The 24,823-nt window shown below is 48.8% G+C and overlaps 1 protein-coding gene across 1 annotated transcript in view; it reads left to right on the plus strand.

The window, feature by feature from the left end:
• The window catches only part of ube2z (ubiquitin-conjugating enzyme E2Z), an 84,998-nt gene that overhangs the window by 50,684 nt on the left and 9,491 nt on the right, over positions 1–24,823 (plus strand). The window contains exons 2-5 of the mRNA XM_048560606.2: positions 14,367–14,439; positions 16,611–16,798; positions 17,413–17,524; positions 20,080–20,192. Coding sequence (XP_048416563.1) covers positions 14,367–14,439; positions 16,611–16,798; positions 17,413–17,524; positions 20,080–20,192 — 486 coding nt within the window. The remainder of the gene's footprint in view (positions 1–14,366; positions 14,440–16,610; positions 16,799–17,412; positions 17,525–20,079; positions 20,193–24,823) is intronic.

A 24,823-nucleotide genomic window follows, 5' to 3' on the forward strand; every position in this document is an offset into this window, starting at 1 on the left:
GGGGCGAGAGAGAGAGGGGGGGTGGGCGAGAGAGAGAGGGGGGTGGGGGCGAGAGAGAGAGGGGGGGGGGGCGAGAGAGAGAGGGGGGGGGCGAGAGAGAGAGGGGGGGGGCGAGAGAGAGAGGGGGGGGCGGCGAGAGAGAGAGGGGGGGCGGCGAGGGAGAGAGGGGGGGGGGCGAGGGAGAGAGGGGGGGGGCGAGGGAGAGAGAGAGGGGGGCGAGGGAGAGAGCGAGGGGGGGGCGAGAGAGAGAGGGGGGGGCGCGGGAGAGAGAGAGGGGGGGCGCGGGAGAGAGAGAGGGGGGGCGCGGGAGAGAGAGAGGGGGGGCGAGGGAGAGAGAGAGGGGGGTGCGAGCGAGAGAGGGGGTGGGCGTGAGAGAGAGGGGGGTGCGGCGAGAGAGAGAGAGGGGGGGCGAGGGAGAGAGGGGGGGCGAGGGAGAGAGCGAGGGGCGAGAGAGAGGGGGGGGCGAGAGAGAGAGGGGGGGCGAGAGAGAGAGGGGGGGCGAGAGAGAGAGGGGGGGGCGAGAGAGGAGAGGGGGGGGCGAGAGAGAGAAGGGAGGGCTGAGAGAGAGAGAGAGGGGCGAGAGAGAGAGAGAGAGAGAGGGGCGAGAGAGAGAGAGAGAGGGGGCGAGAGAGAGTGGGGGGGGCGAGAGAGAGAGAGGGGGGGGGCGAGAGTGTGAGGGGGGCGAGAGAGAGTGGGGGAACGAGAGCGAGAGAGAGAGAGAGTGACGTGAGGGAGCGAGAGAGAGAGGGGCGAGAGCGAGAGGAGAGAGAGGAGAGAGAGAGGGGCGTGAGGGAGAGAGAGGGGGCGTGAGGGAGAGAGAGGGGCGTGAGGGAGAGAGAGGGGCGAGAGGGAGAGAGAGGGGCGAGAGGGAGAGAGAGGGGCGAGAGGAGAGAGAGAGAGAGGGGCGAGAGGGAGAGAGGGGCGAGAGAGAGAGAGAGAGGGGCGTGAGAGGGGCGTGAGGGAGAGAGGGAGAGAGAGAGGGGGGCGAGGAGGAGACAGAGAGGGGCGCGAGAAGTAGAGGTGGGGTGAGAGGTTGAGAAATTGGAGAGGAGAGGTGGGGCGAGAAGGAGGGGGTGGCGAGAAGGGGAGGGGAGCGTGAAGGAGAGAAGGAGGGGGGGGGCGATAAGGCGAGGCTTGGGCGAGAAGGAGGGGGGTGCGAGGAGGGGAGACGGGGGAGGGCAAGAAGGGGAGAGGTGGGGGTCGAGGAGGAGAGAGCGCGGGGGCGAGGAGGGGAGTGGGGGCGAGAAGGAGAGAGGGTGCGAGAAGGAGAGTGTGGGAGGGTGAAATGGAGATGCGGGGAGGGTGAAATGGAGATGGGGGGAGGGTGAGATGGAGAGGGGGGGGAGGGTGAGAAGGAGAGCGGTGGGAGGGTGAGAAGGGATGGGGGGGGCAGGGTGAGAAGGAGAGAGGTGGGTACGAGAAGTGGGGAGAGAGGGGGGGACGAGAAGTGGGGAGAGAGGGGGGACGAGAAGCGGGGGAGAGAGGGGGGACGAGAAGTCGGGGACGAGGGAGGGGGGATGAGAAGGGGGGAGAGGGGGGGGACGAGAAGTGGGGAGAGAGGGGGGGACGAGAAGTGGGGAGAGAGGGGGGACGAGAAGTGGGGAGAGAGGGGGGACGAGAAGTGGGGAGAGAGGGGGGACGAGAAGTGGGGAGAGAGGGGGGACGAGAAGTGGGGAGAGAGGGGGGGACGAGAAGTGGGGAGAGAGGGGGGTCGAGAAGTGGGGAGAGAGGGGGACGAGAAGGGGGGAGAGGGGGGGAACGAGAAGGGGGGAGGGGGGGGGACGAGAAGGGAGAGGTGGGGGTCGAGGAGGAAAAAGGAGGGGGTTGAGAAGGAGAGAGGTGGGGGTCGAGGGGGAGGGGGGGCGAGGAGGAGAGGGGGAGGAGCGGAGAGGGAGAGTGGGGAGGTGCGGAGAGGGGAGGGGTGAGGGAGAGCGGGGAGGAGCGGAGAGGGAGGGGCGAGGGAGAGCAGGGAGGGGCGAGGGAGAGCGGAGAGGGAGGGGCGAGGGAGAGCGGGGAGGAGCGGAGAGGGAGGGGCGAGAGGGAGGGGCGAGAGGGAGGGGCGAGGGAGAGCGGGGAGGGGCGAGGGGGAGGGGCGAGGGAGAGCGGGGAGGAGCGGAGAGGGAGGGGCGAGGGAGAGCGGGGAGGAGCGGAGAGGGAGGGGCGAGGGAGAGCGGGGAGGAGCGGAGAGGGAGGGGGCGAGGGAGAGCGGGAGGAGCGGAGAGGGAGGGGCGAGGGAGAGCGGGGAGGAGCGGAGAGGGAGGGGCGAGGGAGAGCGGGGAGGAGCGGAGAGGGAGGGGCGAGGGAGAGCGGGGAGGAGCGGAGAGGGAGGGGCGAGGGAGAGCGGGAGGAGCGGAGAGGGAGGGGCGAGGGAGAGCGGGGAGGAGCGGAGAGGGAGGGGCGAGGGAGAGCGGGGAGGAGCGAGAGGGAGGGGCGAGGGAGAGCGGGGAGGAGCGGGGAGGGCGAGGGGGAGGAGCGGAGAGGGAGGGGCGAGGGAGAGCGGGGAGGAGCGGAGAGGGAGGGGCGAGCGAGAGCGGGGAGGAACGGAGAGGGAGGGGCGAGCGAGAGCGGGGAGGAGCGGAGAGGGAGGGGGCGAGCGAGAGCGGGGAGGAGCGAGAGAGGGAGGGGCGAGCGGGAGAGGGGAGGGGCGAGCGGAGAGGGAGGAGGAGCGAGCGGGAGGGGCGAGGGAGAGCGGAGAGCGGGGAGGAGCGGAGAGGGAGGGGCGAGCGGAGAGGGAGGGGCGAGGGAGGAGCGGAGAGGGAGGGGTTGAGCGGAGAGGGAGGGGCGAGCGGGGAGCGGGGAGGAGCGGAGAGGGAGGGGGGCGAGCGAGAGCGGGGAGGAGCGGAGAGGGAGGGGCGAGCGGAGGGAGGGGGGGGCGAGCGAGGAGAGGGAGGAGCGAGCGGGAGGGGCGAGGGAGAGCGGGGAGGGAGGGGCAAGGAGAGCGAGGGGCGAGCGGGAGAGCGGGGAGGAGCGGAGTGGGAGGGGCGAGCGGAGAGGGAGGGGCGAGGGAGAGCGGGGAGGAGCGGAGAGGGAGGGGTGAGCGGAGAGGGAGGGGGCGAGCGGGGAGCGGGGAGGAGCGGAGAGGGAGGGGCGAGCGGGGAGGGGCGGAGAGGGAGGGGCGAGGGAGAGGGAGGGGCGAGGGAGAGGGAGGGGCGAGGGAGAGGGAGGGGCGGAGGGGAGAGGGAGGGGCGAGCGGAGAGGGAGGGGCGAGCGGAGAGGGGAGGGCGAGGGGGAGGGGCGAGGGAGAGCGGGGAGGAGCGGAGAGGGAGGGGCGAGGGAGAGCGGGGAGGAGCGGAGAGGGAGGGGCGAGGGAGAGCGGGGAGGAGCGGAGAGCAAAGGGGCGAGCGGAGGAGGGGAGGGTCGAGGAGAGGGAGGGGGGAGCGGAGAGGGAGGGGGGAGCGGGAGAGGGAGGGGGGAGCGGGGAGGAACGGAGAGGGAGGGGCGAGCGGGGAGCGGGGAGGGAGCGGAGAGGGAGGGGGCAAGGGAGAGCGGGGAGGGGCGGAGAGGGAGGGGCAAGGGAGAGCGGGGAGGGGCGGAGGGGGAGGGGGCGAGGGAGAGCGGGGAGGTGCGGAGAGGGAGAGCGGGGAGGAGCGGAGAGGGAGAGCGGGGAGGAGCGGAGAGGGAGGGGCGAGGGAGAGCGGGGAGGAGCGGAGAGGGAGGGGCGAGGGAGAGCGGGGAGGAGCGGAGAGGGAGGGGCGAGCGAGAGCGGGGAGGAGCGGAGAGGGAGGGGGCGAGCGGAGAGAGGGAGGGTGAGCGGAGAGGGAGGAGCGAGGGGGAGGGGCGAGGGAGAGCGGGGAGGGAGGGCGAGGGAGAGCGGGGAGGAGCGGGGAGGAGCGGAGGGCGAGGGAGAGCGGGGAGGAGCGGAGAGGGAGGGGTGAGCGGAGAGGGAGGGGCGAGCGTGGGGAGCGGGGAGGAGCGGAGAGGGAGGGGCGAGCGGAGAGGGAGGGGCAAGGGAGAGCGGGGAGGGGCGGAGAGGGAGGGGCGAGGGAGAGCGGGGGAGGACCGGAGAGGGAGGGGCGAGGGAGAGCGGGGAGGAGCGGAGAGGGAGGGGCGAGGGAGAGCGGGGAGGAGCGGAGAGGGAGAGCGGGGAGGAGCGGAGAGGGAGGGGCGAGGGAGAGCGGGGGAGGAGCGGAGAGGGAGAGCGGGGAGGAGCGGAGAGGGAGGGGCGAGGAGAGAGGGAGGAGGGGCGAGCGGAGAGGGAGAGCGGGGAGGAGCGGAGAGGGAGGGGCGAGGGAGAGAGGGGAGGAGCGGAGAGGGAGAGAGGGGAGGAGCGGGGAGGGAGGGGCGAGGGAGGGGCGAGGAAGAGCGGAGAGGGAGGGCGGGGAGGAGCGGGGAGGAGAGGGAGGGGCGAGGGAGAGCGGGGAGGAGAGGGAGAGCGGGGAGGAGCGGAGAGGGAGGGGCGAGGGAGAGAGAGCGGGGAGGAGAGGAGAGAAAGGGCGGCAAAAAGAGAGCGGGAAGGAGAAGGGAGAGAGAAGGGACGAGAAATCGAGCGGGGAGGAGAGTGGAGGGAGAGGGTGGCGAGAAAGAGAGGGGGGCGAGAAAGGGAGAGGGGAGAGAGTGGGGGGCGCAGGAAAGGGAGAGGGGAGGTGGGGTGCGAGAAAGAGAGAGGGGAGGTGGGGTGCGAGAAAGGGAGAGTGGAGGAGGTGGAGGGGCAAGAAAGGTTGTGGGGAGGAGGGGGGGCAAGAAAGGTTGCGGGGACGAGGTGGGGGGGGCAAGAAAGGTGCGGGGGGGGCAAGAAAGAGAGAGGGGTTCGAGAAAGAGGGAGAGCGGGGAGGGGAGGAGAGAGGGGCGAGAAAGAGCACAGGGAGGAGAGGAGTGAGAAAGGGAGAGAGGGGGCGACAAAGAGAGAGCAGGGAGCTGGGGAGAGAGCGGGGAGGATAGGAGAGAGGGGCGAGAAAGAGCGCAGGGAGGAGAGGAGTAAGAAAGGGAGAGAGGGGGCGACAAAGAGAGAGCAGGGAGCTGGGGAGAGAGCAGGGAGGATAGGAGAGATTGGCAAGAAAGAGAGAGCGGGGAGGATAGGAGAGATTGGCAAGAAAGAGAGAGAAAGCGACAGATAGAGAGCCCAGGGAGCGTGGAGAGAGACAATGGGAGGGAGTTGGGGGGAGGGTGACGGATTAGGGGGAGTAGGTTGGGGGGATGATGATGGAGTAGGTTGGGGGGAGGATGACGGAGTAGAGGGAGTAGGTGGGCGGAGGGTGACCGAGTAGGTTGGGGGGAGGGTGACGGAGTAGGTTGGGAGGTGAGCGGGAGGGAGAGAGAGGGTGAGTGGGAAGGAGGGTTTGTGGGGAATGTGGGGGTGAGTGGGCTGGGGAGGTGGGGTAGGAGGTGGGGAGGGGTGGGGGTTGGTGGGGAGTAGGGAGTGGGGGTCAGAGGGGGTGAGGGAGTGGGCAGGGGAAGGGCAGTGGGGAGGGTGTTCAGGGGGAGGAGGTGGGAGGTCTGGGGAGGGGTGTAGGGAGGTACAGAGGGGTGTAGTGAGTTGGGGGGAGGGAGTAGGGAGGTAGTGAGTAGGGAGGTAGTGAGGGGGAGAGGGGGCTAGGGAGTTGGAAGGGGCTGTAGAGCAGCAGAGAGGTGGGTAGGGAGTGGGGGCTGTGGGGACGGGGTAGGGAGTAGGGAGGGAGTAGGAGTCAGTGAGGAAGTGGGAGGGAGGGAGGAGGGAATAGGGTGGGGAAGGGGAGGAGGGCAAAGAAGGGAAGGAAATTGGGTGAGAGAAGAAAGGAAGCAGAGATGGCGGTGGGAGGAGGAAAGAGATGTGAGAGTAGGAGGGGAGAAGTAGATGTGGGAGGTGCTAAGGGAGGCAGGGAGGTGGGTAGGTAATTATGTGAGGAGAATGCAGAAATGTTCCAGTGTGATTTTGGACAAGTTGCGTGAATGGACAACTGCGTGGCAGATGCACTTTAATGTGGATAAATATGAGGTTATTCACTTTGGTAGCAAATATAGTAAGGCAGATTGTTATTTGAATAACTTACACTGGGAGAGGGAATTGTTCAACGAGACCTGGGTGTCCCTGTGTGCCAATTGCTGAAAATAAACATACAGGTGCAGTAAAGAAGGAAACTGTATGTTGGTCTTCACCGCAAGAAGATATGGTTACAGGAACAAGGATATTTTGGTACAGTTATACAGGCTATTGGTGAGGCCACACCTGGAATATTGTGTGCAATATAATATAATAAAGTGTGAAGTTGGATGAACACAGCAGGCCAAGCAGCATCTCCAGAGCACAAAAGCTGACTTTTCGGGCAAGGGTCTAGGCCCGAAACGTCAGCTTTTGTGCTCCTGAGATGCTGCTTGGCCTGCTGTGTTCATCCAGCTTCACACTTTATTATCTTGGATTCTCCAGCATGTGCAGTTCCCATTATCTCTGATACTGTGTGCAATGTTGGTTTCTTAGATGAGCAGGAATGCTGTAGAAAATGTGCAGCAAAGGTTTACCAAATTGATTCAATACCTGCCATCCCAGGACCTGAGAGGTGCATAAAAGATTTACAAGGATGTTGCTGAGAGGGTTTGAGCTAGAGGGAAAGGCTGAATAGGCTGTGATCTTTTACCTGGAGCGTTGGAGGGTGAGTGTTGACCTTATAGTTGTTTATACAATCATGAGAGATATGGCCAAGGTGAATAGCCAAGGTCTTTTTCCTAGGCTGGGGAATCTAAAGCTAGGGTGTAGGTTTAAGTGAGAGGGAAATATTTTAATAAAAGACCTGATCTGTAATGGTTGCACATGGTGGGTGATTCTGTATGCAGAGTGCTGCCAGAGATAGTGGTGCAGGCAGTACAGTTACATTTAAAAGGCATCTGGATGAGAATATCAATAATGTGTTTAGAAGGATATGGGGCAAATGGTGCAGAAAGGACTGGATCAGACTGGGATGTCTGGATGATATGGACAAGTTGAACCAAAGGATCATTTTCTATGCTGCATGACTCTGCTGACTGAATCTCTCCTCATACATCAGGCAATGAGAGCATTCACTGGAGTTTAAAAGAATGACAGACAGCATGGTGGCTCAGTGGTTAGCACTGTTGCCTCACAGCGCCACACACCTGGGTTCGAGTACAGTCTTGGGTGACTGTCCATGTAGAGTTTGCACATTCTCACAGTGCCTGCGTGGGTTTCCTCCCAGTCCAAAGATGTGCAAGTTAGGTAGATTATCCATGCTAAATTGCCCATTGTGTTCAGGGGTGTGCAGGCCAGGTGTGTTAGCCATGGGAAATGCGGGGATTGGGGATTGTGGTGGTGTTGGGGTGCGGTTGGTTTGCGTAGGATGCTCTTATGAGGGACCATGTGTCACGATGGGCCAAATGGCCTGTTTTCCCAATGTAGAGATTCTGTGAAACCTATAGAATTGTAATAGGATGGAATGAGAGAGATGCAGGAAGGATATTCCCAATGATCGGGGAGTCCAGAACCAAGGGTCATTGTTTAGGAGTAAATCTTTTAGTACTGAAATGAGAAATTTCACCCTGAGAGCAGTAAGCATTGTGGAATTCACTATCTCAGAAAGCAGTTGAAGTCAAAACATTGTGTTTTCAAGAAGGAAATAGGTATACCTCTTGTGGCTAAAGAGATCAAATGAATACATGGAGCAGGAGGGATTGAGGTATTGAGCTCAATGATCATGGCTGATCATAGTGAATGGCAGAACAGGCTTGAGAGGTCAAATGGTCAACTAACTGCTACATTTCTGTGGGTGGGGGTGAGGGAATAGAGACGGAGAGGTTGGAGGAGGGAGGAGTTAGGGTGGAGGAGGAAAGGGGTAGGGTTGGGAAGGATGTGAGAGGTGCAGAGCATAAGGACGTGAGGATGGTGGGGAGGGTATGGTTGGAGGAAGAGAGGGAAGATGTGGAACAAAATGACTGGTGGTTAGAGGAGGAGGACTGGAAGATGAAGATCGATAGGGAGGCGGTGGGGGAAGGGAGTGGGGGAAAAGGATGAAGGAGGGTGAGGATGTTGAGAAATAAAGAGTGAAAGCAGGAGGAAGTGGGCGAGAGGAGGTGGATAGACCCTCTACCTTCACTCTACCCTCTACCTTCACTCTACCCTCCTGGACTTTCCCTTCATACCCAACCATCTACTGATCTGAGTCTTGAAAAGTCACAATAGCTGAGCACCCCGGTTCTCTCTGCTCCATAGTTTCACTGTAAGAATTGTTTGCCTATCACAGTCTAAAATGGCTTATAATATCTTAGCCTGGCACTAGCTGTCAGGTCTAGCCTCCAACCAGCTGGAAATAGCTACTCAGCACCTTCCCTTAAGCATTTTATAGTTTAATTAGGTCATTTTATTGTTGTAGTGTACATGATAGGCACACTATCACTTAAAGGTTAATCCCTTATTCCCAGTGTAGTAAACCTTCATTCCATTTCCTGGAAGGAAGGTCAGAGATTAAAATCGGTTCATGCTGCTCTGGGCATAAGCCCTGTGCAATTTCTGTATGTCTTTTTTCACTTTTGTATGGAGAGATGCAAAACTTTGAAATTGGGTGTCTAGTTAAATATGGAGGAAGGGTAGAAAGGGTAGGCAGAAACCAGCATGGGAAGGAGACTAGTGCCAGGTGACTGAGGGAGCAGAAACTGGGGGTGTGTTGAGTAATCTGAGGCAGAGAGGGGACCATTTCTTTCAATTCAGCCTCTAACCCCAATCACACCCGTTTCAAACCCAATCCTCCCCACAGGTATTGCTTCCTAATTTCTTAGATTCCCCACCCACTTTCAAAGAAATGCAGTTAACTTTTTATTCCGTTCACTCTGTTCAGTAGTGTAAGTAACTGACCTGTGTCCTCTCCCCTTTCCTCCGGATTAAAGGGTCGTGGTTCAGCCATTTCTTTGATCTTTGCTTTCTTTGTGTTGAATGTGAAGGACTTCTGGTTTCAGGTCGTCCTTGGCTGCTGGAGTGGGGATCTTTTTCTCTTCAACACTCGTTTAAATTCCCAAATGTTGAGCTTCATAATTGATTGTTGACCAAGGCAGTGTCAACAATTTGAAGGATTTCCAATGTTCTGCTGAATGTTTCAAACAATATTTGTTCTTTAGACCTAAATTCGCTGTTAGGAATCTCAAATGGTAGGTTTTAATCATTGCTGACAACTGTAGAACTTTCTAGAACAAGAGCAGTGTGGTTCAGGAGGCCTTTGCAGCACATTTCATCTTGATCAAAACGGCCACCCTAAATCCTGCCTTTACAGAGCATCTTTCACATACTTGGAACAGTCCAAAATACTGTTCAACGAACACACTATTTTTGAAATGTAGTCACCATTATGATGGAGGAGAGACAGCAGTCAATGTGTTCTCCTTCATGATCGAAGGCAGTTTAAATGGCAGAATGTGAACAAAATTCTGTTTTAGAATTTCTTTACAGTTCATTTTAACTGTCAGTAGTGCTGTTCTGATTCTCTTGGCAGATTCGACTATATTGGACAAGGAATTCCATTTAACCAGTTATTGGATCAGGTGTCAGTGTATTAACAATCACGCTATTAACCTGATAACACAGTGAGGCCCTCTGATGGCCAAATATTATTACAGTTGGGACAAAAGATTTAAATGAGCATTAAGTTCATTCAGAGCATAATAGGGACAACAACAATAAGAGCAGCAGCAAACATCCCAGTATACTTCGCAGCAGTGTCATCAAACAAAGTGTGACGACAAGCCAGCTTGGTGAAAGTTTGACCAAAGAAGTAGCCTTCAAGGAGGATCCTGTAGGAGGACAGGGGGTTGAGTTATGTTTTGATGGAATTCCAGAGCTTCGAGTGTAATCATTTGAAGGTACTGACAGTTGTGGATTGAAGGAAATCTTCCAGAACTGAAGGAGCACAGTGTTGGGCTAGAGGGGGTTACAGGGAACAACAGGGGTAGGGCCCAGACCCAGAAGGACAACTTTATAACAGAGATATTAGAATGACTCATTTGAATATTCTGTGGGATTACTGTTGCCATTCCAACAAATGACACAGAGAGTTATACTATTGAATTTTTACAGCATTGAAGGAGGCTGTTCAGCCCATCATATCTATATAGGCTGTCTCAGTGAACAGCTCACCAATTCGCCTGTAACCCTGCGCATTCTTCCTTTTCCGGTAACAATTTAGTTTCCTCTTCATTAGCCTCATTCTCAGGCAGAGCATTCCAGCAGTGAAGTACTTGCTTTGTGAAAATCTTTTCCTCTTGTTGCCAAGGGAAGAATTGTAATCTGTTTTCTTACATAAACAATGCCGCAAAGAACTGCAGTTTTTTGGTTACATATCTACTAAAGCTTCCTCTCTCTATGGTTCATAGGATAACTGAAATGCCTAGCTGGGAACTGACTTTTATGCAGATCCACCTGGTGTGAATGCAGTTTATATGTTTGTCCAACCAGTACCACAAGTGAGTTAGTGTTTAAAAGATCACTGCAGCATCGCAGCTTTGAATGTGACCTATGAATACAATTAGACAGCAATAGAACATAACATACCAAGATTTGGTTCCATGAGATTAGTCAACAGGCAGAAAACAGATCATGTTTGGGGGAACAGAAATGTAACCTATGGCATGCCATAAGATTGAGAACTTGGGGTCCAGCTGTTTACAAACTACATCAATTACCTAGACGAAGACCAAAGCCTCTTTTGAAACAGTGATAGCATCCTTACCCGTAGTCTAGGAGACCTGGCTGTAGAGATGTGTATTGACATCTCTGAGCAGATTAATCAGAAGAAAATAGGTTAATTTTTTTAAAATAGCTGAAGAGACCACAGCCTGTCATGGCACAGAAATAGTGTCCCTGCCCCTGGAACAGGAGGCCCAGTATCAAGTCGCACTTCCTTCACAGGTGTGTAAAAACATCTGTACAGGTTGATTAGAAACTAGGTTAAACAAAATTTGAAGAAAAAGAATTTATTTGAGACCAAGGCCTCTCAAGGTGCTGTGGTAGTGTCTCTAACTCTAAGCCAGGAAGCCCAGGTTCATGTCTGATATGCTGCAGAGGTATAAAATAATATCTCTGAACAGATTGATTAGTAATATGTAGATGAAGGGACTAAGAGTAATATATTGAAGTTTGTTAACAAGAAATAAAAGTCTGGCATTTACATATGTTTTGCAACCAAAGTAAAGTGCAACGTAAGTACTTCTTGAAGTCTTGTTACTGTTATAACGATTTCATGCAGCAGAGTCTACCAGATAGCAATCTAGCAATGACGAGGTAAAAACTATCTTTTGTTTGTGATGTTGACTGATATTGCCCAGAGCACTGCAGTGAATTCCCCTGCTGCTCTTTGAAATAGTGTCAGGAATCTTTTATGCCCTCTTGGGGCAGGAGAATTATTCATATGATGTTTCATCTGAAAGAGGGCACCTTCCTAAGTGCAGCACCTTCTCTGCTGTTCTGGAGAGTTGGCTATGATTTTTGTGTTTAACTCTTGGAGTGGGACTTGAACCCACAACCTTCTGGCAGAGAGACAATGTGCTACAATGATATATTAAGCTGCGTGGAGGACACGCAGAAGCTGAAAAGGCATATGGAACTGGGAAAACTGTTGAATTATCCACCTTGTCAGGCTGGATGGAAAAGCAGAGTACTGCTTTAAAATAGTGGGAAACTTTTAAATGCAGAAATGTTGGGTTTTTTAATGTTTCCACAGGAAATATGCATTCATGTACAACAAACGATTAGGTAGGCAAATAGTATGCATTCTCCTGTTTTGTGGCAAGGATGCAAGCTGCAGTATAATAGGATGTGTGGTCAAAATTCTTCATGGCCCTGGTGAAACTACATTTGGAGCTCTGCACACAGTTTGATGTCCTTACGGGTGAGAGGACTGTTCTTGGTGGAGAACTCGCATAGAATGAACCAATGTTCTTGAAGGATGAGAAGTGTCTCACTGAAATGCATTAAATTCTTAAAGGCAGCACCACCAAGGTCGACTGAAAGCTGAACCAGGGCAAGCAGAGTGGGTGGGGGAGCTACATTCTTGAGACATAGCAAGGGACCCCCCGCCACCTTGTTTGGTTCAGCTGTTTGTTTTAGCTTTCAAGGTACCTTACCATGAGAATTCTTGAGTAGGTCTAAGGTTCTCATTACCTTGTGTAATGGGAGGCAATAAATAGGTCACCAAGCTTATGGAAAATCCCTATTGGTTACAGCCATGGCCTACCTGATTAGGGAGTTCCACTAATCAATGTGTCCTGATAAATTAAGCTGAGATTTATAAATCAGGAATCTGTCTTAACAGGTTTTCTCTTGAAGAATCTTGAACTAGGGCTGCCTTTTATAAGGGAGGGTTGTCCGTTAATGAGAGAGATGAGAAGTCTTTTCTCAGGGTTATGAATCTTTAGAACACCATTTATCAAAAGATGATGAAAGCAAAGTCTTTGAACATTCATAGGTTCTCAATAAACAAATTACGAAGAGGTTAATGGAGTAGATAGGAATGTGAAATTGAGGTTACAATCACATCAGCCACAATCTTATTGATTGGATAGGGTCATGGGCCGAGTGGCCTACCCCTAATTTGTATCTGTGTTCAATTGTTTTCTCTCAGTACAAGCACAGAATTTGCAACCTTGAGACTCCAATTTTTTTCTTGTTTCGAGAAATAGAGTGCAGCATGGAATGTAATAGCAAAAATCACTGAACAATAAAAATAGGGACGTTAACATATCCAGTGACTCAGGGCGTCTTACAGAAGTAACGCTCAAGCTGCATAGTGCTCCCAATCTCTGATTTGCTAACTTTCAACAGTGGCAACTGTCTGCTGAGTTACCTGTCCCTGGCTGATGAGTGAGAGCAGCCCCATGGTAACTAAAATAAAGAAGCCTGACTGCTTTGCTTGAGGCAGAAACATCTACATTTGGACTGATGCCACCTGTGATAGTCCTGTGTGAAATGTAGGATCTTTGCAATTACCTGGCTGCAATCCAACATGTCTGTTAACCTCTGTACACTGGAAGTTTGAAATGTGGGCATATAAATGGGTCTGAAGATTCCACAACGATTTCTAATTGTAATTTGTTTTAATTAAAAATGTAGCAGTGTTATTTTCTGACCAGCAGGTCAAGAAGCTCTGAGGTGATCTGGAATCTGAAACATACAAAATAGGAACAGGAGTAGGCCTTTTGAGCTTGCTGCAACATTCATAATGATCATGGCTGATCATGGAACTCAGTATCATGTTCCCACTTTCTCCTTATACCCTTTGATTCCTTTGAATCGACCCGTGGACATTGCTACCTTCAGCTGTATACAATTGTTCATCCTCTTGATTTTTTTAAAAAGTTCTACTAAGTTGTCCCTTAAATTGTGGTGTCTTCCTGGGCAGGGAAATGAATTGGGATAGATTTTCAAAATTTTAATTGTATATAAATGAATGGCAACTTTGTGAATTGATTTGATGTCTCCTTGCTAGGACTGCCTAATCAATAGTTTGCTAAATAGTTATGGGTCTGTTAATTGCATCTAAATGGGGAACTCCATTCTGGCTCACTAGAATAGATTGCTTAGCAATGATTGCTGTGTTGGCAATTGCATATATAAGCACTGATCACAGTAAGATGAAGTCTGCTTGTGATGCCTTCCATAGTGGAATAGCCATTTCATGCTAATGTGAATGGTCACAAAGCCACAATACAGGAGACTACAGTGGCTGCACAATTGTGCTTCACAAAGTCAGGGCATTCAGGAGAGATGAAGTGGAAATGCTATTTCTATCCCTCAGAGGTAGCAAGAACTGCAGATGCTGGAGTCAGAGACAAGACAGTGTGGAGCTGGAGGAATGCAGCAGGCCGGGCAGCATCAGAGGAGCAGGAAAGTTGACGTTTTGGGTTGGGTCAGAAAATTTTCTGAAGAAGGGTCCCAATCTGAAATGCCAACTTTTCTGCTCCTCTGATGTTGTCCAGCCTACTATGTTCCCCCAGCTCCATGCTGTGTTGTCCCATTTCTGTATCTACCCTTTTTACACCACTTTGTAATTTTTTATTCAGTCATGGGACGTGGATGTCATGGCTTGATTAGCATTTAATGCCTGAGCCTGGCCAGGTGAAGGATGTAGTGAGCTGCCTTCCTGATCAGCTGTGGTCCATGTGCTTCAGGTAGACCATCAACACTTGGCTCCTCTGTTAGGGAGGCAGTTCCAGGGTTTGACCTAACGAGACTAAATTAATGATGGCATATTTCTAGTTAAGATTCACTTCTCCAGAATGTCTTGGAGGGAACTTGCAGGTGATGATATTCCAATATATCTGCCGCCCTGTTTCCTCTAGCTGGTAGTGATTGTGAGTTTGAAATTTTATTGGAAAGTCTGAGCCAAATGTCATTTGCATCCATTCTATTGCAAGCTTAACACTGAATGTATTTTAACATTGTGCTTCATTCTGTCCTTTAGGGATATCATGTCTATTTACAAAGAACCTCCACCAGGAATGTTTGTTGTCCCAGATCCACAAGATATGACCAAGGTGAGACTAAAATGTACCACCCAGTACAAAGTGCAATATTATTTAATGTGGCATCAAAATTGCTACGACAATAAAAGGCCATTGTGTACACTGGAAATCTGAAATATAAACGCAATACTGGAAATACACAGCCTCTTAGGCAAAATCTGTGGGTAGAATCAAATTTGTTTGTGATGTGGACATCACTGGCTAGACCAGGATTTATTATTACATCCCTAATTGCCCTGGAGGATAGTGTTCAGCTGCCTTCTATAGCTACTATAGTTCTTGGAGTTGTAGAGGCACCCACAGTGCTGTTAGCAAGGGAGGTTCCAGGATTTTGACCCAGTGACAGTGAAGAAATATCGATATTGTTCCAAGTATGTGCCTTATTGGAGAACTTGCATGAAAGAATATTTCCATGCATCTGCTGCCCTTATCCTGCTGAATAGTAGAGGTCAGGGTTTACAAGGTGCTGTCAAGGCAGCCTTGATGAATTCCTGCAGTGTATCTTGTAGATAGTGCATCCTGCTGCCACTGATTTGGTGGTAAAGGGAATGAAGTTGGTGGATGGGGTTTCAGTCAAGTGGCTGCTTTGTCCTAGATAATGCTTATGTGCACGAGTTGCAAAAAGTTTGTGTATGCAGCTATGGCAAGTAATTAGGGCTAATGGGATACTATCCTTTCTGAGAGGAATTGAATGCAACAATAATGAGCTGATGCTTTGCTTATGCGGCACATTGGTGAGGCCACTTTTCGTATACGGTGCTAGTTTTGGCCTTCTAATTTAAGGAAGGTTGTAAATCCGTTGGAGGTGATTCTCAGAAAGTTTGCTGGATTGATCCCAGGAATGAGAGGCTTATTTTATGAGGAAAGATCGGACAGATTGCGCTATGTTTTCACTGGAGTTTAGAAGAGTGAGGGGTGACTTGATTGAATTAGATAAGATCCTGAATGGTCTCGACAAGGTGAATGAGTTAAAGTTGATTGGGCATCTCCTTTTGTGGATGAGTTCTGAACAAGTTGACACTGTTTAAATTTAGGCATTGCCCTTGTAGAGCAAAGGTGTGAGTATTTTCCTAAGGATTACATATCTTTGGAGCACTGATGCACAAGGTGGTGGAGGCAGGATGTTAAAACTGAGAGGGATAGATGCTGTTAGGCAGGATAATCAGGTTGTTGGGGCTAGATAGGAATTCAAAACTGTAACAGATCAACCTTCATCCTACTGAATGACGGAGCAGGCTTAAAGGGCTGCAGATTTATTTTTGTATAATTTGTCTAATTAATTTCCTAATTTGTATGTATGTACATGTAGAATTTATTTAGCAAATCACTGATGAAAAATGTTTTCGAGCTGGAATTCCAGCTGATAGAATCCCTACAGTATGGAAATCGAACATTTAGCCCAAGCAGTCCACGCCAAATCTCCAAAGAACATGTCACCCAGACTCACCTGTCTACCCTGAGCCATCCTATCCTATCTCTGCAACATTGCATCTCTTATATCTATTCCACCTAACCTACACATCCCTGGATGCTATGGACAATTTAACATGGCCAATCCACCTACCCTGCACATTTTTGGAGTATGGGAGGAACATGGAGCACCCAGAGGAAACGAACAGAGAGAATGTGCAAAATCCACACTGACACCCGCCCGAAGCTGGAATTGAACTCATGCCCCTGAAGCTGTGAGGCAGCTTTGCTGACTGCTGGGTCACATTGCCACCCTGATATCCAGTTCCCCTCCCTTCTTCCATACCTGTAACCCAGCAATTCTGAGGCCTGAGGTGTTGAGATAGGTCTTATTCTTCTCTGTTGAAATGGTGTTGCTCAGCACATAGAATTGAGCCCAGATCCTTCCTGCTTTATCCTTACATTCTCCAGTCAATTGTTTGTAAAGTGCACAGGGAGGTTAACAAATAAGATTATAGAAATTTGAAAAGTCCAGTTGTGTAATTAAAAAAAAACTGTTTTGATTGGCACAATTTAATGTATACCGTTTATACATGTAATGACATGTCAGGAGCAGATGGGGCTTGATCACGGATCTTCTGCCCCAGAAGTAGGGATACTGCCACTGTAAACCTGCATCGCTGGTGTACACTTGAATTTTAACCTGCATTTAGTAAGGTCTGCAGCATTTTCTGATTGGCGTTCCTATTTTTTCTCTTTTGTTTTCCCTGCAGATTCACGCACTTATTACAGGACCCTTTGACACACCTTACGAAGGAGGTTTTTTCCTTTTTCTGTTTCGCTGTCCTCCCGACTATCCAATCCATCCACCAAGGGTCAAGCTCATGACAACTGGAAACAACACTGTGCGGTTTAACCCAAACTTCTATCGGAATGGCAAAGTTTGCCTCAGCATTCTTGGGTATGGGCAGATTAAATCATTACCAGACTGGGTTGGGCATATAAACTAATGCTATGTGGGTTAGTTTCTGGCCTGGCCTATAAACTACTGGTTTGTTTGGGTTTTAAATCCAAAAACAAAAGTAAGTTAAATGGTTCATGTTGCCCCCTCCTCTCCCCACATGAAAGCCATCCCTAATTTTGTGTCACATTAGCAAATAGCTTTTTCATGTTTCTAAGAAATGTATTGGGAACCTGGGATATGCAGAGACCCTGCTATTGTGGAAGCTGTATAATTTCACAAATACAATGCAACCATCAACACTTCACATCAAAGGTGTAAACTTCTGTAAAGTTTTATACATTTTAATGAATGAAGGTGAAATTGCATCTAAGCCCTAAGGACTTCATAACAATGCTGTGATGTGTGTGTATAAAGGTGATGTTTAGGTTAAATCTGCCTGGCGCACCTATTCAAACCCATGCCGATTTAAAGGTGACTACTTAAGCATGTGTACATGTGAATGAAAATTGAAGTGACTGTTCATTTCATATATTGGGATGGTTTTGAATCAGCATTAGTTTGCTGCTGTACTAAGGTCTGTTTCTATTTTAAGGCAATGTTTTTTTTTAAAGCACGTGGACAGGGCCTGCCTGGAGCCCGGCCCAGAGCATCTCTTCTGTACTCATTTCCATTCAGTCCCTTATGACCGAGAATCCATATCACAATGAGCCAGGTTTTGAACAGGTGAGCTGAAGTGCTTGTTAATGTTGGTGAACTTTGACATGTGCTTTTGTAGTTGTGGTTTTGAATTTAAAAATGAAAGCTCTTACTTGTGACGGCAAGTTGGATAAGTACATGAGGGAGGAAAAAATTAAGGATCTGCTGACAGGTTTAGGTAACGAAGAGTGGAAACAGGTTTATGTGGGCAACAAATCATTTGGGCTGAATGGCCTTTTCGTGTGCTGTATGTAACACTAATGCTATGTTTTCAGAGGTTATTGGTGACCTCCATGGAACTGGCATGTTACAAAGGAATACAGCTGTTTTCTTGACAGACTTTGATTTAAATGTTTTTGTCCATCCAAGCTTCAGAACTAATCTGCAGTTTTAAAATATCCTGTGACTATAAATGTGTCCAATGTAATATTGAAACATAGAGGACATAACAGCTCCTGGTGCCAATCAACATCTGAGTCTGCTGTTCCCAGCAGGGCTACTGGCCTTGATATTCTGGTTTGGCAAAGCTTCTCATGTTTGAGTCACTGTACAGTGATGTCTGCTGGATAGACGCAGAACTTTAAGGGTGATTTTAAAAAGTGGTGCCTCTTATTGTTGAAACAGCTACTTTTGTGATGTCACCTGATATTATAGCTAGACAAATCATATCCCAGAATGAAATATCATGTTTTCTTTTAGTTTTAGCAGTGGTCTCTTGCTGAAACATAAGCATGTAATGCTGCAGATTTTGCATTAACAATAAACAACCAGTTTATTAATGAAAGAAATGAAGAATAAACATAACTATTTATAATACAAATGCAAAACTTTTTAAATTCACAATAAAAATATAATCAAATTAGTCCTAAAACTCTGCTTTATAAATTGAAAAGGAGCAGAACAGCTTTTGGAGTGCACACAAAACACATGCCTGGTACGGTATCTAATATACCACATAATACTCAAACCAGAGTCCCTTTATTGAACACTTTGGTATGTTTAAGCCACTTGTGGCTTCAGCCTTTAGAAAGGAATCACAGCTTCTCCCTGGAGTTGTTATACGTCTGAGCTTCAATGTACTCAGCTTAATGTAGGCTCTTCTGGGTTTTATCCCAATACATCTGGTCTGGGACTAACTCTTAACTTCTTCACTCTAAGGTAATCTAATTCACTAGATATCCTTTCCCTTCAGGGCAACACTGGTTTATACAGCCATTCTATTACAAGGACTTTGCAGACTGCTCAAAACTGAAAGTCTCCCTCTCCAAGCTACGGGTGTCTCCCTTAAGCTCACAAGTTGCAGAGGTTTTTGACAAATCTTGAGGCCCCATTATTTACATTGCTGCATGATAAAAGATAAAAATATTTATATAGCACACAAACCTATGCACCCCAAGTCAGGCTTTGAAAACATTTAAAAGACGTTATCGTTGGCTGCAGCAACATTTTAAAAATTAAATTCTAACCAGATACATACACAACCCATTGATTTCTAACTCAAAACCAAAAACCCAAAATTATAGTAAATTAGAAAAATGTAAGTCTCTCAGTTTACATCATGTTATCATCATCTGCTTTCAGAGCTCTCATGGATATATGAACTTGCAAGATATGAATAGGGTAGACCACTTAGACCCTTAGACCTGCTGTACAGTTCAGTAAGATTGTAACTGATCTGATTACTGCACCTGCCCATTTTAGTCTCTTGCATATCAAGAATCTATTAACTTAAAATGATTCAAGAACTTTGCACTGCCACTCAAGAGTCCAAAGGCCTGTGACCCTCTGAAAGAAAACATCCCTTTTCAACTTAAATGGGGACACCTTATTTTTAAAGTCACCCTTGGTTCTAGAATCTCCCACAAGAGGAAACGTCCTTTTCACATCTACCCAGTCAAGACCCCACAGGATCTTTTCTCTTAATTTTATATTCAATTCAGTAGTAACCATGTGGATGATGAACTTTGGCAGCTGCAACCCACGAAAAGTGTTCCACCAAATCCTTAACATCTTCACAAGAGGAGGCCAAAGAAAATCCTATTTATTACTCACGTGCTTAATTTCATGTGTCATTCACGTGAAAGATTCCTACATTTCCTTCACAAGATCATCTCTCTCAATGTTGATGCACTCTATCCCACTCACAATGCTCAGGAACACTTTTTTTTCTCTGATCTGCATACCGTTGCCCTGAATTACACACTCTTGATTGCTAACCATCCTTTATCAGAAGGAATGTGTTGTTGGCCTCCATTTGTGAAGTATAAGGAGGGAAAGGTAGAGATTGCAATCCTGAATGCTTCCTCCTGACACTGTCTTTTTGGATAGTGTACAAGATCGCAATCCTCGACTTTCGCCCTGTGACTGAAAAGCTTAGCACCGTTCGCTGACCAGAAGATGGGTCGCAAGACTCAGAAAGGAATGGTTGCTTTCAAATTCTATGTGGTGTCAACATTTTAAGATGGAGTAAATTGTGGGGGGGAGGTGGTGGCAAGAGGAATGTGCTGTGCAATAAATATTTTAAAATACATATGTGCACATCATCTATAAAATTGTAAAATAAAGCTTTATTTGTCGTTTAGGAGAGGCATCCCGGAGATAGTAAAAATTACAACGAATGCATAAGGCATGAATCCATCAGGGTAGCAGTTTGTGACATGTTAGATGGCAAGTGTCTGTGTCCAGATGCACTAAGGTAAATCACATATTGCTTTAAGGGTTTAATTAATAACCCATAAATAGTTCACTATTGTGATATATTGTCACCTTCCCACTGAAACGTGTCAGAATTCTCAATGACTTGCTAAAGGAATTGTTTATGGGTGGAAGTGATTGTAGAGAATAAACTGACCCCTCATTACAAAGACAATTTTCCAGTGAACTGCCAGCTGTATTTAAACCAGAGATAACAAGGTGTAGAGCTGGATGAACACAGCAGGCCAAGCAGCGTCTTAGGAGCACAAAAGCTGACGTTTCGGGCCTAGACTCTTCATCAGAAATGGGGGAGGGGAAGAGGGTTCTGAAATAAATAGGGAGAGAGGGGGAGGCAGATAGAAGATGGATAGAGGAGAAGATAGGTGGAGAGGAGACAGACAAGTTAAAGACGGGGTTGAAGCCAAGTAGGGGTGAGTGTAGGTGGGGAGGAGTTAGGTCAGTCCGGGGAGGACGGACAGGTCAAAGGGGCAGGATGAGGTTAGTAGGCAGGAAATGGGGGTGCGGCTTGAGGTGGGCGGATGGGGTAGGTGAGAGGAAGAACAGGTTAGAGAGGCGGGGACGGGCTGGACTGGTTTTGGGATGCAGTAGGGGGAGGGGAGATTTTGAAGCTTGTGAAATCCACATGGATACCATTGGGTTGCGGGGTTCCCAAGCAGAATATGAGTTGCTGTTCCTGCAACCTACGGGTGGCATCGTTGTGGCACTGCAGGAGGCCCAGGATGGACATGTCGTCTGAGGAATGGGAGGGGGAGTTAAAATGGTTCGCGACCGGGAGGTGCAGTTGAATATTGTGAACCGAGCATAGGTGTTCTGCATAAGCTTTGCAGAACACCTACGCTTGGTTTGCAATAAACAACTGCACCTCCCGGTTGCGAGCCATTTCAACTCCCCCTCCCATTCCTTAGACGACATGTCCATCCTGGGCCTCCTGCAGTGCCACAACGATGCCACCCGTAGGTTGCAGGAACAGCAACTCATATTCTGCTTGGGAACCCCGCAGCCCAATGGTATCCATGTGGATTTCACAAGCTTCAAAATCTCCCCTCCCCCTACTGCATCCCAAAACCAGCCCAGCCCGGCCCACCTCTCTAACCTGTTCTTCCTCGACCCTATCCCATCCTCCCGCTTCAAGCCGCACCCCCATTTCCTACCTACTAATCTCATCCCGACCCTTGACCTGTCCGTCCTCCCCAGACTGACCTTTTTCCTCCCTTCCTCCCCACCTACACTCACATCCACTGGCTCCATCCCTGCCTCTTTAACTTGCCTGTCTCCTCTCCACCTATCTCCTTTATCCATCTTCTATCCACCTCCCCCTCTCTCCCTATTTATTTCAGAACCCTCTTCCCCTCTCTCACTTCTGATGAAGGGTCGAGACCCGAAACACAAGCTTTTCTACTCCTAAGATGCTCTACACCTTGTTTTCTCAGATTCTCCAGCATCTGCAGTTCCCACTATGTCTGTATTTAAATCAGTTTCATTTTGGCAGACAGCTAATAAGGGCAAACTGTCAAAATACAAAACAGTGCTTTAAGGTTTCAATCTCTAACTAGCATTCTGGTTAGTTTTGACAAGGTGGAATAACTTAGAATCATAGCACCGAAACAGACCCTTTGGTCCAAATCGTCTACGCCGACCAGGTTTCCCAAACTAAACTAGTTCCACTTGCCTGTGTTTGGTATGGATTCCTCTTAAACCTTTCCTCTTTATGTGCCTGCCCAAATGTCTTTTAAATATTGTAACTGTATCTGCATCTACCATTTCAGGGTGGCTCTGTGGTTAGCACTGCTGCCTCACAGTGTCAGGGACCCGGGTTAGATTCCACCCTCAGGCGAGCGTCTGCGTGGAGTTTGGCAATCTCCCCATGTTTGTGTGGGTTTTCTCTGGGTGCTCCGTTTACTCCCACAGTCCAGAATTGTGCAGGTTAGGTGGATTGGCCATGCTAAATTTCCCATAGCATCCAGGGATTTGAAGGCTAGGTGGATTAGCGGTGGGAAATGCGGGATTATGGTAATTGGGTGGGATGCTGTTTGGAGATCAGTGTGGAGTCAGTACACCAAAAGTTCTGCTTCCACACCGTAGGGGTTCTATGATTCTGTTCTACTTCATCTGGCAGTTCATTCCACATACCAACCACCCTCTGAGCATAAGAATTACCCTTCAGGTTCCTTATAAATCTTTCTCCTCTCACCTTAAAAATATGACCCATAGTTTCACAACCTTTGCATCTCCAAAGTTTTCATTGTTAATTACATCAGAAATGCAGACAGTGCTACACCAGCTGTTGTGGCAGCTAATATGCACTGCAAGATCCAACAAAACTGCCTTTGCTTGGTCTGTATTGACGTTGTTTGAGGGAATCAATTTTGGCTCGATCACTGGGGAAAACCTCCTGTTGTTGCATGACTTGTATTACTGGCTCCTTTACATCCGCCTGCACACATAACTGATGCCTTGCTTAGTGACCAGTTTTTAAGTTGACTTCTCAAATGATACCGTAAATTCTCTCAACATTATACTGTGTTGTCAGCCTAGATTTTATGCTCAAATGTCTGGGGTGTGACTTGAGCATAACCTACTGGCTCAATGGTGAGAGCATAGCTCACTAAGCAGCACTGACATTGTGATCAAAAAGCAGATTACTGTACATCACATGACTTCCAGTATATTACACAGATTCCCTGTGAAGCCCCCTTTGCCTGTTTAACATGATATTGAGAATTTAACATCTAATTTATCAATAGCAAAGTATTTGCATTCAGTACACAGGAGAAAGGACTAAACACAAGTTTCAACCGTCGATGAAAAGTTTTTGAATTGCTCAATGAAAGAAGTTTCTATCTGATTTCTTTTTCACTGTTGTTCCTGAGCAGATTGTCAGTTGCTCTGGTGGGTGTTCTTGAGGTCAGTATTTATCTGCAAGCAGCCCTAGCTTCTTTGGGAAGATCTTCAGTATTTTTTAAACCTTACACTAGATAAAGCAAGCTTTCATCATCCTTGCCTTTCACTTGAGATCTCGGAGCGATATTAAATACAGTTGAATGGAACAGATACAATGCCCCTTCACAAATTTTGCTGTTTATGTGTAAAATTCACTGACCAGAATTTTAACAGCCGAAGCATTGGCCAGTGTCCAGCTTGACCATCGGATGAGCTACAAGCTACACTTAAGTTAATACAATTAACTAAACTGTCCACTTCCTGTTCCTGAAATATTATCCAACTCTACTGCTTATACTTTCTGCTTTTCCAATACACTTCTCTACGATCTCTAGCAGAGTACGCTAATTGTCAGCTCCTAAGTCTATAGCAAGCTCCTAACTCTTCCAGTTTCAACCACTCAGCTCCAAATCCTTTCCTATATCTTGCAACACCCATCCCCAATTTCAGAGGTATCTCCAAAAGAATCTGACCCACAGCTACTTCTTGACGACCTTTAGGATTCTCCAACCTACTTTCGTACAGGCATGAAGTCCAATTATGAAGCATTTTGGTGGGATAAAAGCAGTTTATAACTGTGAATAGATCTTTAGTTGTATTTCTTTCTTTATCATCAGCCAAATGAAGTTAAGTAAATAAAGCCATATATTAGTGTTAACCATCATAACTGCTTGTGGCACATTAGAGGACTTGTGAATAATGAAGTTGATGGATAATCCAGATTATCTGCTCATTTGGTACAACATTACATTTGACATGGGAGTGAAAGTCAAAAACACAATGAATCTTTCTTGTGCTTCTGTCTTTGAGTTATTTTAAAGAAGAAGTTGGTGAAAATGGCTCACTCAAGCTTCTGGCTGATGACTGGAAAAATAGAACATAGAACAGTTCAGCACAGAACAGAACAGGCCCTTCAGCCCACGATGTTGTGCCAACCATTGATCCTCATGTATGCATCCTCAAATTTCTGTGACCATATGCATGTCCAGCAGTCTCTTAAATGACCCCAATGACCTTGCTTCCACAACTGCTGCTGGCAACGCATTCCATGCACTCACAACTCTCTGTGTAAAGAACCCGCCTCTGACATCCCCTCTATACTTTCCTCCAACCAGCTTAAAACCCTCGTGTTAGCCATTTCTGCACTGGGAAATAGTTTCTGGCTATCAACTCTATCTATGCCTCTCATTATCTTGTATACCTCAATTCGGTCCCCTCTCCTCCTCCTTTTCTCCAATGAAAAAAGTCCGAGCTCAGTCAACCTCTCTTCATAAGATAAGCCCTCCAGTCCAGGCAGCATCCTGGTAAACCTCCTCTGAACCCTCTCCAAAGCATCCACACCCCTCCTATAATAGGGCGACCAGAACTGGACGCAGTATTCCAAGTGCGGTCTAACCAAAGTTTTATAGAGCTGCAACAAGATCTCACGACTCTTACACTCAATCCCCCTGTAAATGAAAGCCAAAACACCATATGCTTTCTTAACAACCCTGTCCACTTGGGTGGCCGTTTTAAGGGATCTATGTATCTGCATACCAAGATCCCTCTGTTCCTCCACACTGCCAATGCAGATTTAAAGTTTATGATTTTGCATAAAATAGATTAAACACTGTCTTGCTTCTTCAAAAGATTTAACCCAAGGCTAATATCAATTATTAAACATTTGTTAGT

This window comes from Stegostoma tigrinum, chromosome 31, assembly GCF_030684315.1.
Source record: "Stegostoma tigrinum isolate sSteTig4 chromosome 31, sSteTig4.hap1, whole genome shotgun sequence".
NCBI classification, from domain to species: Eukaryota; Metazoa; Chordata; class Chondrichthyes; order Orectolobiformes; family Stegostomatidae; genus Stegostoma; species Stegostoma tigrinum.